The 12,808-nt window shown below is 39.3% G+C and overlaps 1 protein-coding gene across 1 annotated transcript; it reads right to left on the bottom strand.

The window, feature by feature from the left end:
* Positions 1 to 11,277: 11,277 nt before the first annotated feature.
* Positions 11,278 to 12,033, bottom strand: LOC145052506 (uncharacterized). Its single transcript, XM_079000331.1, has one exon. It carries the CDS (start codon positions 11,996 to 11,998, stop codon positions 11,531 to 11,533), a length of 468 nt encoding a protein of 155 aa, XP_078856457.1. The 5' UTR covers positions 11,999 to 12,033; the 3' UTR covers positions 11,278 to 11,530.
* Positions 12,034 to 12,808: the final 775 nt, after the last annotated feature.

Raw genomic sequence — 12,808 nt, forward strand, 5'->3', positions numbered from 1 at the left:
TTTTGGTTTCAGGTACTCGGTTTTCAAAAGAGGAGCTCGGGAAGATTGAAGTGCACACACCATAGCTAGCCAGCCTGGGATGTTTCACTCTGATAACAAGAATTTGTTTTGAATTAACACTCTAAACTTATGTTATGAATTATGATATGGTTTTTATAAATATGGTTTTAGCAATGTTTTAAAGAAAATTTTTGGACTGTATTTTTGGGACGTTACAAGTTGGTATCAGAGAGCCTTGGTTTGAGGGATTCGGGCACACCTTCGGGTGTGTCTGAACTCAAACTAAGGAGTTGATATAGGAATTTCAAAAAGGAAAACCAATTTTTGAGAAAAGAAAAAGAGTTTTAGAAAAAGCGAAAAAGAATTTTTGGAAAGAAAGAACTTTGAAAAGAGAAAACGGTGTAGTGCATGCAATCAGCCGAGCTCAAGTAAGTACTCCTAAATTACCCATACAAGTTTATGTTATGAGTTATTAGTTTCAGTTTCAGTAGAACAGCATGCTAGAATAGGACTAAGGGTCTAGGAGGATGCCTTATGTGTCTGCTATATGTGTTTCGGCTTTATGAGAATTACATACTAGTATTGAGTAAATAGTAGTAGGATAGCCTGTTTAGGTTATGCCTGATAATAGGAGCTTAGCATTGTATGCTAATACAGTTTTGCGTTATGAGAATAGATTTGCTTGAGTAGTTTCCTGTGTCCGAATGCTGCTTGCTTTGTGCTTTGTGGGACTCTGAATAATGGGAGTTAGCCATTAGGTGAATGTGTCACGTCACATGTGATCAGGGTTGAATAATCTCAGAGTGTTGGATTTGGCCCTATTACGCAGCTCTCGTTTGAGTCTAACCGTTGTAAGGACGAGTCTTTTACTCAAAGGATTATATGAGCCTCGTCACATGTGATGGTATTCAGGTGATGGCTAATTGGCATTACAAGGAGGCCTTTAGCAGCTAAGGATTAGTTTGGGTGGAGTCAGAGATTTTCCCTAGGGCAATCCTAGGATGAGAGAAGGAAAGATCAGTAGCAGTAGTAGTAACTTGGTGGAGTCGAGGCGGTTCTTGAGGAAAGTACGAATAGATGTGGAAGGTAGTATGGGCCCGTACTACTGAAAGCAGAGGATCCGTACTCGAATCAAGGAAGGTTGAGACGAGTCCAGGAAACTTGTAATGTGTGTATGCGATCCCTCAGCAGTGATGAGTATTCTGATGGTTATTGTGATATGTTTTCAGCATGGTGACGTTGCCCGAGATACCAGTTGGCAGTTCAGGTACCGAGGAGGGATCTGGCTCAGGCTCTAGAGCCGGACAGTTTGATGATCAAATGAGAGATGTCATTTCCGCAGAGATTATGTGCAACATCATTGATCAGACTCCTGTGATATTAAGTTCAGTTAGGGAGGCTATCGTGGAGCTTTTGGACAGTCGTCTTGGGGCCTTTAAGGCCGGAATAGTTTCGAGACAGTTTGAGGCTCATGTAGAGCCCGATTCTGATGGATCCGAGGGATCCATCAGGGAAGGGGATCCCATTTTTAGCTCTTGTCATCAGGGGTTGGGAGTGAGTGGGTCACCCTATCCCCAGGAGAGTCCCCTGTATGATTTGGTCGTTACGGAGGTTTCACGAGTCGTTCGCAAGGAGCTACCCGACATCGTCGAGAGGGTCACCGATAGTTTGACCGAGAAGCTTCAGGATCATTCAGCGGTTGTTGAGACGATTGATGGGGACGACAGGGTAGCGCATGAGCGAGGGATTGACCGGGAGTTAGAAAGGAAGAGGAAACCGGATGAGGTTTGATGGCCCACAGGTTCGGGTAAAAGAACCAAAGGGCCGAGTTCGAGATCGAGAGACTTTCAGAACCACAGCCGATGCGGGAAGTGTGGCAGGACACACTTGGGTGCATGTAGGAGTAGTAAAGGTGGTAATCCTGGCTGTTTCAAGTGTGGTCGGACAGGTCATTTTAGCAGAGGTTGTACTACTACAATCTCCCAAGGGCTTGACCCAGTATGTTTCTGTTGCAGTCAGAGGGGATACAAGAAGGCCCACTGTCCGAGTTTGTATACAGCAGGGCAGGTGCCAACTCCTGTCCCTGGGACTTTAAGAACCACCAGCAGACATCAGGGTCGGGCAAGGGCGCCCACGGCTCGGAGCAGAGCATTCCGGTTGGTTTCGGCAAGGATTCAAGCAGCACAGGATGTTGGAGGTCACTACTGATGCAGTAACGTGAGACTCGGTAGTATCTCACTACCTTCGGGACGGTGTAGTTTGGATATAGATCGGTTATATTCCAACACGAGGAGCACTTAAGGGAAGTGCTAGAGACTTTTAGCAGGGAGAGATTTTCGCAAGGAACTCCAAATGTGAGTTCTAGTTGTGCAAGGTGCAATTTCCTGGGTACCTTGTCAATTAGAAGGGTATTCTAGTCGTCCCGGCTAGGTTAGGGTCCGCGATACAGAGGGAGTTTCCGAGGTTTCCAATTGAGATTCGGAGATTCCTGGGTCTAGCAGGTTATCACCAGAGATGTATTCAGATTCTTGGAAGTGATGTGATCTTTGGATTGGATAGTAGTGACACGCTAGCAATGGCAAAACATGGCTTTCAGCAGATTGGTCATAAACTGGTAAGAAGGATTGAGAATCTTTCCAGCATTGCGTACTATAAGACGTTAGTTGAATCAAAGTGGGGTAGAATCATCTAAGGATTCAGAAGTAGGAGCAGTTTTGAAATTGGGATAAATTTCGCATCCTTATCAGAAAGGAAGACAGCCTAGGCAGCTGTGTGGTTTGAGGATAGTGTGAAATGGAAGTTGGGAAAACTTGCCAATAAGGAGATCGCATTCTCGTAATGTTTGCCAGCAAGCCTTGGGGAATCAGGTTGGTGATTCCAGTCAGGACATGGGTTCAGTCTTGAATGATAGGTCGTACATATACTCGTTGTCGGATGTATCCAGATCAGTAACCAACGAATGAGATAGTGTTAGAGTGGTGTAAGCCTGCGGGTGTAGTTGTAGCATTCACTAGCAGCCAGATAGTGTTAGAGTGTTGTAAGTCTGCTGGTGTAGCCGTAGCATTCACTAGCAGCCAAATAGTGAGTAGAGTGTTGTGAGACTGCGGGCTTAGCCGTGGAATACACTTGGATGGTAGGCAGCATGAGCGCGTTGTTAGGACGCGGAAGGAACATTAGCCCCCAGCTCAGGTGTAGCAGTGAGGATGTGGAAATCCACGAGGCGGGCTTCAGAATTATCTGGATGGATTAGACCTAGTTGAGCCAATGATAAGACTGTAGGAATGCCACTACAATTTTGAGATCGAGGAAGCAATGGATTGCTTCAAATTACTTGTTATATAAGGCTACATTTGGTCATGTAGCAATCACGTCTAACCACGGGTTGGTAACATCAGGATGCGACGATCGGATTAAATCTATTGGATCAGGAGGTTGTTAGAGCCTCAGTGACATGATAACTAGTTCCAGGGAAGGTTTTGTTCAGAGGATGTGTTAGGCGATTAAAATAGGGAGTCCTTTGGCTCCGCAATCGGGTTGGAACTCGATATTTCAGATGGTTGACGAATGAATTGAGACCAGGAAGGTCTCGAGAGATGTTGGAAAGCAGCTAAGTAGCAGTCAGTGTTTCAGGAAATTTAGTGTTCAGGCAGTTCAGTGTTTTAGACAGTCAGTGTTTCAGGCAGTTCAGTGTTCAGACAGTTCAGTGACTCGGGCAGTCAGTGCGTTAGGCAGTTCAGTGTTCAGACAATTCAGTGTTTCAGGCAGTCAGTGCGTCAGGCAGTTCAGTGTTCAGGTAGTTCAGCGTTTCAGACAGTCAGTGCTCCAGGCAGTTTAGTGTTTTCAGGCAGTTCAGTGTTTTCAGACAGTTTTGGGTCACCAGCAGTAATCGTATTTTGGATTTTCATGGATAGCTTGTGGAGTGACAACTCACTCATAGCACGATTGTCCGAGTTATGGTCAAGTATAAGTGAATCATAGGGATAAGTGGATCTGTGAATTCTGTGGTTCTACTGGGAACCTGGGGTAGTTAGTATGAAAGGAACGGATTCAAGAAGAGGGAAGAATGATTTCCAACCGTGCGAGTTGCTCGGGTTATCGTCATATATGGAAAAAAAGGAGGATAGTTTGACATTGGGAGAGGACCCAATAAATTTTGTAGTACATAAATTTTGTAAGTCACGAAAGTGTGTTCCTGCCAGGAAGGGGACAGTACCATCGGGTGATACTTGGTTGTTATGTGTTGGCATTGGGGCCGGTGGTCGTCCGGAGATATATTCACCAAGCAAGGGTGATGCGAATGGATTGCAGGACAATTGGCCATAGCGGACTTCGAGGACGAAGTCAAATTTAAGTGGGGGAGAGTTGTAATATCCCAAATTTCAAAAGTTGAGTTAACGGCTAAAATGTGAATTGAAGAAGGGACTCGACGAGTAGGTATACTTACTCACTGAGTCGGAGCGGGTTTGGGTCGCGAATTAAGTGACCAACTCGCCGAGTCGGAAGCTGGACTCGACGAGTTGGTGCTGGAATGAGAAAAACTCTAATATTTGGGGTTGCACCATATTTAAAGGACTCAATGTCCTCCCTCAGCTCCCTTAGCCCCCTTTGAGGTCCAGTAAACCCTAGCTCGTGTGTATAAGGTCATTGTAGGGAGATTGAAGCTTTGAGAGGTGTTCTAGTGGAAGAAACTTGAAGATCAAAAGAGTTTGCATCAATAAAGTAGTGTAGATCTAGAATCTACTACAACTTTGGGCACATCTTGGAGGTAATGAGCTGTTACCTTTCCTTTGTTGCTTCTAGACCTATTCTTGAATGAGATTTGGGGTCATTTTGGTATGATTGAGATCCATTTCGGGTTTGAGTTCAGATCTGAGGTTGCTACTCCAGATCTAGACTTATGATGACCTAGAATGTCATAAAGTATCAGTCTTTGGTGTGTTGGTGAAACATGTTTTCCCTAAACCCTAGCCCTAGAGTGTTTTAAGCCTATAGCTCCTTGGTTTCACGTAAAGTTTGCAACTTTACGTGAGGATTGGGCGTTAGAATTGTGGATCTATAGTTTGGAGCCCCTGCATGGCTCGAAAAGTCACTGTATGGATTAAGAACTGAAGCTACTTGATGAGTCACATGGTTGGACTCGGCGAGTTGTATGAAGATAGGCAGGAACTCGACGAGTTGGAAGAACAACTCGGCGAGTCTGTTGTAGATTGTTTTAGACTCGACGAGTTGGATCGCAGAACCCCAATCCTTCTGGTTAAGACTTAGATCGGTGAGTTGAGCGGTGACTCGGTGAGATGGGCAGGATGGGACTCAGAAATTGTTGAACTCGACGAGTCAGCGGGGTGACTCGGCGAGTTGAGGCGTGTTATGATAGTTTCATAATAAAAGGACTCGACGAGTCAACGAGTTGACTCGGCGAGTAGAGTCAGTCAGGAAGTTTGACTTTGGCTAGGACTTTGACTTTGACAAGAGTGGACTTAGTTGACTTCTAGACTCCAGTTTGGATCTAAGTGATATATATATATATATATATATATATATATATATATATATATATATGTGATATTGGTAGCTCGGGGTGCTAGTGGAGCAGCGGTTCAGAGAATTGTCGGACAGCAGCCAGAGAGTTATCAGCATAGTTCAGCAGTGCAGGTGAGTTTCCTTCCAGTAGGAACGGGTCTACGGCCACAATGTCGACCCGTCTAGTTAGCAGTAGTTTCCGGGCTTCGGTCCGATGCAGTAGTTCAGTGTGCTTGATGTCTTTGTGATTCAAGCAAGTTTTTATTATGTGATCCGGATTTCGGTCTGAAGCAGTATGCAGTATATGTGTTTATGCTAGTTGATATGTGTTTTGCTATGCGATGTTCAGTGAGTCCGGGCTTCGGCCCGATGCAGTTAGCCGGACTTCGGTCCGATGCAGGGGGCAAGGCCCCAGTTAGTCTGAGCTTCGGCCCGACGCAGTTAGCCGGACTTCGGTCCGATGCAGGGGGCAAGGCCCCGGTTAGTCCGGGCTTCGGCCCGATGCAGTTAGCCGGACTTCGGTCCGATGTAAGGGGCAAGGCCCCAGTTAGTCCGGGCTTCGGCCCGATGCAGTGGGCAAGGCCTAGTATGTGCTTATATGTTATTGTTTGGTATGTGGTAGATTGGGGGAGCTCACTAAGCTTCGTGCTTATAGTTTTCAGTTTTGGTTTCAGGTGCTCAGTTTTCAAAAGAGGAGCTCGGGAAGATTGAAGTGCACACACCATAGCTAGCTAGCCTAGGATGTTTCACTCTGATAACAAGAATATGTTTTGAATTAACACTCTGAAATTATGTTATGACTTATGATATGGTTTTTATAAATATGGTTTTAGCAATGTTTTAAAGGAAATTTTTGGACTGTACTTTTGGGACGTTACAAAACCACTCAGATAATGTTTGTCCCGTTGCATCATCCTGTTATAGGATTCAAACTAGAATATTCATTTGCTTTAAACAACTAAAATAATGTTACAAAATACATTTTTTTGGTAAGCCTCTTTATGGTCCCATTAAGAAATTAACGCTAAATCAGACACATTCAAAGCATTTAGTTCATTAATTTTCCACATTTGAATAGTTCAACAAGGCTCTGATTCGCTCTGATTTGTATGGGGCGATGAATGAAAAAATAGGTTGTCTTGCCCCTATGCTCTAATACATCGGCTCCCCCTTTCTTGCTTCTTCATATGCCGAAAGAAAAGCATGTACTATACCCACTTCCCACATCCGTCCTCATCCACCGTTGTTTGCCTCCATCGTCGACACCACCCTTACTTAGGTAAGAATCTTACTTTTTGAACTTCGAATATGCAAAATCTAAACTTCGAGTTTGAATCTTCCATTCGTACACACCTAAGGTTTCATATTATGACAAACTATGCTAAAATTGTTCCTTGTAGTAACATGATCGCCATTGCACAATTTGATGTGACTTGGAGAACAATTGGTCTTGTATTAACATAAAATTTGTGTTCTATGTTCTTGAGAAAATTGGCTTCAATTAGATGGAATGGTTGTCATTTCGGTCTAAGTAAAAGTGAACCAGACTCAAGACAAGAAGTCTAGAGGTAATTTTTTTATAGTTTGGCATCACCTATAACATTGCATGGTCGTGTACTTTTCAAAATAAAATTTACACGGGTCATTTAATATTTTTCATCAAAGCTATAAATCTTTTATTTAAAGTTTTATAATCATCCAGTTGCTTTTAATTTCTCTATGAACATGTTATTATTACATACAAGATAAAATAATTTAAGTATTGGTGCTAATTTTAGTTAATCATATATGTATATGTGCATCTTAATCCCGAAAACACATGTAAAAGTCTTTGGGGTATGGTATACACATTTGAAGTGAGTACATACTACTTTAAGCACTTGTTCATATAATTCCAAAGTACTTTCCAACCATATAATAATTGATGAATGATGATTATCGAGCTGATTCATTTCCACATATTTCTCGTGTTTCTTATTATGTGTCCGGGGTCAACATAACAAATAATACTTTACCTACTTGATTGCTTCCAACATCGGACCAATTCCCATCGGGATGACTTTCCCAAACATTTGGTTTTCAATTAGAATATAAATATGTATGTAACCGCTCGCCTATTCCCACTTTAGATTAAAGGATTCACAACAAAAAAACATCACCATATTGGAAGATGAACCAATAAAACTTACAAATATTGTTTGTCGTTATCATCATTTATTTGCATAAAAACATTTGTTTGAGAACATTATATTTTCCAATGTATCTGATTTGTTTCTAAGCTTAACTTGGAAGCCACCAAATAACCAACCATATAGAAGTTGATATCAAAAGACATATCCACACCATAATATGTGTACTTTGATGTCATATATTACATGATATTATGTAGCATCTGAATCCTTGAGGTACTTAATTTATTAAATTCTCACATTTTGTAGGAGGGTCACGACGTGAGCAATAGTGGTTACGACATGAGTGACCATTGACCATTTGACCCGCATTGTTGAAGTCTCACGGCATGAGCATGAGGCCTCATGAAGTGAGCAAGGCCTAATGACCCAAAACCCTAATTTTCGAGTATTTAATGAAACAAGAGAGCTAGGGTTGCCCATCCTCAGCCTCTCTTACTCTCTAGCCTCCTGAAAACCCTAGATTCAACCTCCTTGAGACCTTTGGCCATTGTTGGTGACCTTGAAGAGCTTATTTGGCGATCTTTGGTCCATTGATGTGGAAGAGGACTCTTATGGTGCTTCATTTTGGCAATCTAACTTCGACCTCTTGGTCTTTTTGAGCTTTTGGACCTCTGTAAGTCATAAACTCTTACCTTTTTGCCTCTTGCATGCTAGATACAGGTTTTGGAGCTTTCTTTGCATGGTTGGGTTGTATAGCATGCATAGGATCCATAAATTTGGAAACTTTACGGATCATTGAAACATCTTCTGTACATGAGGCTTTGGATATGAGTTTTGCTGTTGGTTTTAGACTCCAAGCATAAGTCTTGATCTTATTACCTTTCTTTTGAGCTAGTTAGGTTCTAAGTCATGCATTAGACATGTATGACTGAAAAGCTATGATTTTTATATTCCTTAGGGTCGAGGAAGGTCCTCTAAAAGGCCCCAAAGAATATATTAAATGATTAAGAGCTTAATGCTCAAAGTTGGTCAAAATAGGTCTCATGACATGAGAAATAGGATCTCACGACGTGAGAAATGAGCTTGTCTTGATCTGAAAATTTTCGTTGGATGTGTTGTAACTAATTCAAATCATTGAGTGGGGCCAGGTCGAGTCCATACTCACAATGTGTCCAGAAAGCAGGTCACAACGTGAGGGTGAGCTGATGGGAATGTTGACCGTTGACCTTAGGTGTTGACTTTTGAACAGAGTTGACTTTTGGTTAACTCTTGTTTTTGAAGGGTAGACTAAGAGTTTGCCTTGTATGATTATCTAGGTGTGGTGTAGCACTGATGTACCTGATCGTGAGAGCAACGGAAGTTGATTATCGATCGAGAGGTGAGTTTGCTCACTATATTATAGGACACTACAATATGTTATGTGGTTGTAGTCTTTGTGACTCATGTTGTATGTGTTATATGCATGTGTGCCTGTTTGCTATATGTATGTGGGGTGAAATAGACCCGGTACAACCTTGTGTTGACATATGAGTTGAAATAGACTCGGTGGTGAAATAGACCCTGAGGTGAAATAGACCCAGTACGGCTTTGGGCTGACACATAAGTTGAAATAGACTCGGGGTTAAAACAGACCCGACATAGCCTTGAGCTGGCATATATGTATGGTATGTGGTATTTTGTGGAACTCACTAAGCTTCATGCTTACGGTTTTCAGTTTATGTTTCAGGTACTTCCGGATCAAAGGGGAAGAACTAAAGATGATCGCATCACACACACCATGATTCCATTTTATTGACCCTAGTGTGTTGAGATGATTGATTGATATACTCTGATTTTCCTTTATGGTTTTATGAACACATCTTGGTTAATGGTTTTACTATTATGAAAACGAAATTTTTTGTTTTAAATTTTGGGACGTTACACATTATTGATTAGCTCCTACAAGCCTCTAGTACAAAGAGGGACTCCAAAAAAAAAACATATCAAATGAACTCATTTTAAACAAGAGAAGTATGTATGGAAGGAGTTTGAGATAAACATGTTAAATCCTTGATCCATATATAATGAGAAAAACATAAAACTATGAAACCTATGTTGTCTCAAATGAATTTAGTTTAAAACTTTGGAATGTCTAAAAGCCCAAAATTTTGGATTATTGATTATTACGTGTCACATAAATGCATCTGAAATATACGTTTCAAATAAAATAAGTTTGAAATGTACGAAATGTCTAAAGGTTGTATACCACACCACTTTACGTCACATATAACTAGGGGTGTTCAAAAATATCCGTATCCAAAGATTTGATCTGAAAAATCCGAAAATTTGATCTCAAATTATCTGAAATTTCAGATATCCGATTTTTCGGATTCGGATAGTAGTTTTGTTAAATTTCGGATATTTCAGGTATCTGAAATCTGATTTTGTTTATATATTTTATTTGTAATTTTAGCCCCATATATATGTTAATAACTACAATATATTCATAATACACTTAATTAAACATCTTTACTACACATATGCCTTTGAATTCTCGAAATGTAGTAACAGAAATGAAAATGGAAGCAGTGGCATATGATTTTGTCTTTAATTTTGATATATTATATTACCTAGGAATATAACAACTATAATTTAGAAAGGTGGGTATAGACAACGGCGTTATTGGATGTTATTGCATGTTATAACACGTGAACACCGTCCCCTTTCTCCGTTATTAGGTGTTATGAGACTGCGCGTTACTCCCCGTTACCACCATAACACGTTATAACGTGTTTTTTTTTGTTGTTTTCTTAATAACGTGGTTGCCTACACCTACCAGTCTTAAAGATAAAATGAATGAGAATGTCATCTTTTTCTACACATAAAAGACAAACTGTCCCAAGTCGCAACTCACATATCATATCGTAGATTGAAAAAGTTAGTTCAGAGTTTAGTTAACACAAAATATACCATTTAGGACATTAGGTGTGCTTTTTTAAATATGACATTTATTCATAACTATTACATTGGCTTCTATAATAGAATCGATTTTAATTTTGGACCAAAATCTAAAATTTTCTGGATATCCGATTTTGGTATCCAGATTTTTGAATATCGGGTTTTAAACACCCATACATATAACTTGTCAAACTATCATTTCAAAACAAAATTAAGATAGTCCAAAATGCAAATATTTCGGAGAGGGTCATTTGGTAACTCAGCATATTATTTACGTAAATGCTAATAAGCATACTGACATATTTTTTAGTATAACATAAATTAAAGTTTGGTCGAATAAGTTGTTACATTTAAGATATATTGAAAAACTTTATTAGTATAAGATATTTCCTATTAGAATATATGTTTAATAAACAATACATTTACTTTTGGGCACTTGCATTCTTTTGAATTTGAACAAGTCATGTTCTTCAAGAATCTAAACTGATAGTCTTGTGGCCATGCATGCAATTCTCGATCTTTTTTATTTAACCAATATCTTTATCACCAATATTTTATATTTTTAGAAACCAAAATTTCCGTTCTTTTACCACTTAATTTTTGAATATCTAATCATCGTATTTGTATTTATAAGATAAAAAATACTGAAATTTAGTTTGATTTTCAACTTATTATTTGGAAAGAGTAGTTGAAAAAAGACGTTCTTCAACTGAACCCCGAATAAACTTGGATTTATTATCAAAACTAGCGATGAGTTATACTGCTTTTGACTACCCATAATCGCTAACAAACGAACGAATCTATGACAAAATGACAAAAATACCCAAAGATCACCACTCAGAAAACGAGTCACTGAAAGTTACAAATTTTCATATAACAACATTCGAAACCGTATCACCAAAACGGTAATTTCTGAATCACTAGAACAGTAATTTAGTAAATTACCGTTCATGTGGTGGGCTCCAATCAAACTTTGCCACGTAACCAGGAAAGGGGCTAGCGCGTGGAGACCTCATGGGAAGCTCGTCTCTACGGTTGCCATCTCTATCGTAATAGATTACACCGGAGAAATCCAACGGCTGACATTTATCACCCATCAGAATCTCCTTCTGCCACACACCATCGTCTGCAACGCCGTCACCTCTCGTGTTTCCTGATTCTCCGGTTCTGCTTTTCCGGCGGCCAAACTTCATATCCTTGTTGCTTATGGTGGCGATGAGTTTCTTCGGCCACTGAATCATGCGCGAGTCTGATGAGATCTTTGAGTTATCCTTTAGCTTTCGAGAAGCTATGATAGCTCGTTTGGCGCAGATCAACCATAGAGCTGTAATTGATCGTAAAACTCCGGCGGAAATTTGCTTAGTCTTGCCGCCGGGGGAGTCGTGGCGACGAAGTGTTATACTCGTCATGTTGGACGCAGGGAGCGATTGCAAATTGAGGAAGGAGGATGTGAATTGGGATATATATAAAGGTGAGAGAGATTGATAAAGGTGACTGGCAACAGCCGGTGAACATATAGGGTTTGACTGGCTCAAACTAACATTAATATTTTTATTTTTCATATATCTTTTCAGTTGTATTACATCATCAAATATATAAGTCGATAAGCTCATGATTTATTTCGTCTATATAATAGTTATCATGCTTTTCTTTTCAATTATTTTATGTATAATTCATTATGTCATGTATTATTCCATGTTGACTTCTATATATGCGAATAAATATCGTTCAAATTAATTGTTGATAAAATATTCGTAATCGTAATATATATATATATATATATATATATATATATATATATATATATATATATATATATATATATATATATATAGGGTTAGGTTCATTTGAGATCACCTATATTTTGTGAGACCGTGAGACGTATTTTTTTTATTTTCATTTTTATTTTTTTTAATTTTTTTTAATTTTTATTTATTAATTCAAGTTCTGAAAATAATATTTAAAAAAAGAATTTTTGGATTTTTCTATTTATTTTGCATTTTAAAATTATTTTTTAGAATATGTACAATGTAATATTCTATTATAATATTTCACGTATTTTTCAAAAAAAATGGAATTTATTTTTATTCTTTTTTAGTTAATTCAACTTCCGAAAATAATATTTAAAAAAAGAACTTTTAGATTTTTCCATTTATTCTGCATTTTAAAATTATTTTTTAGAATATGTCAGTGTAATATTCTATTAGAATATTTCACGT

This window comes from Lactuca serriola, chromosome 5 (genome assembly GCF_051521515.1).
Source record: "Lactuca serriola cultivar US96UC23 chromosome 5, Lser_US96UC23_V15, whole genome shotgun sequence".
Lineage (NCBI taxonomy): Eukaryota > Viridiplantae > Streptophyta > Magnoliopsida > Asterales > Asteraceae > Lactuca > Lactuca serriola.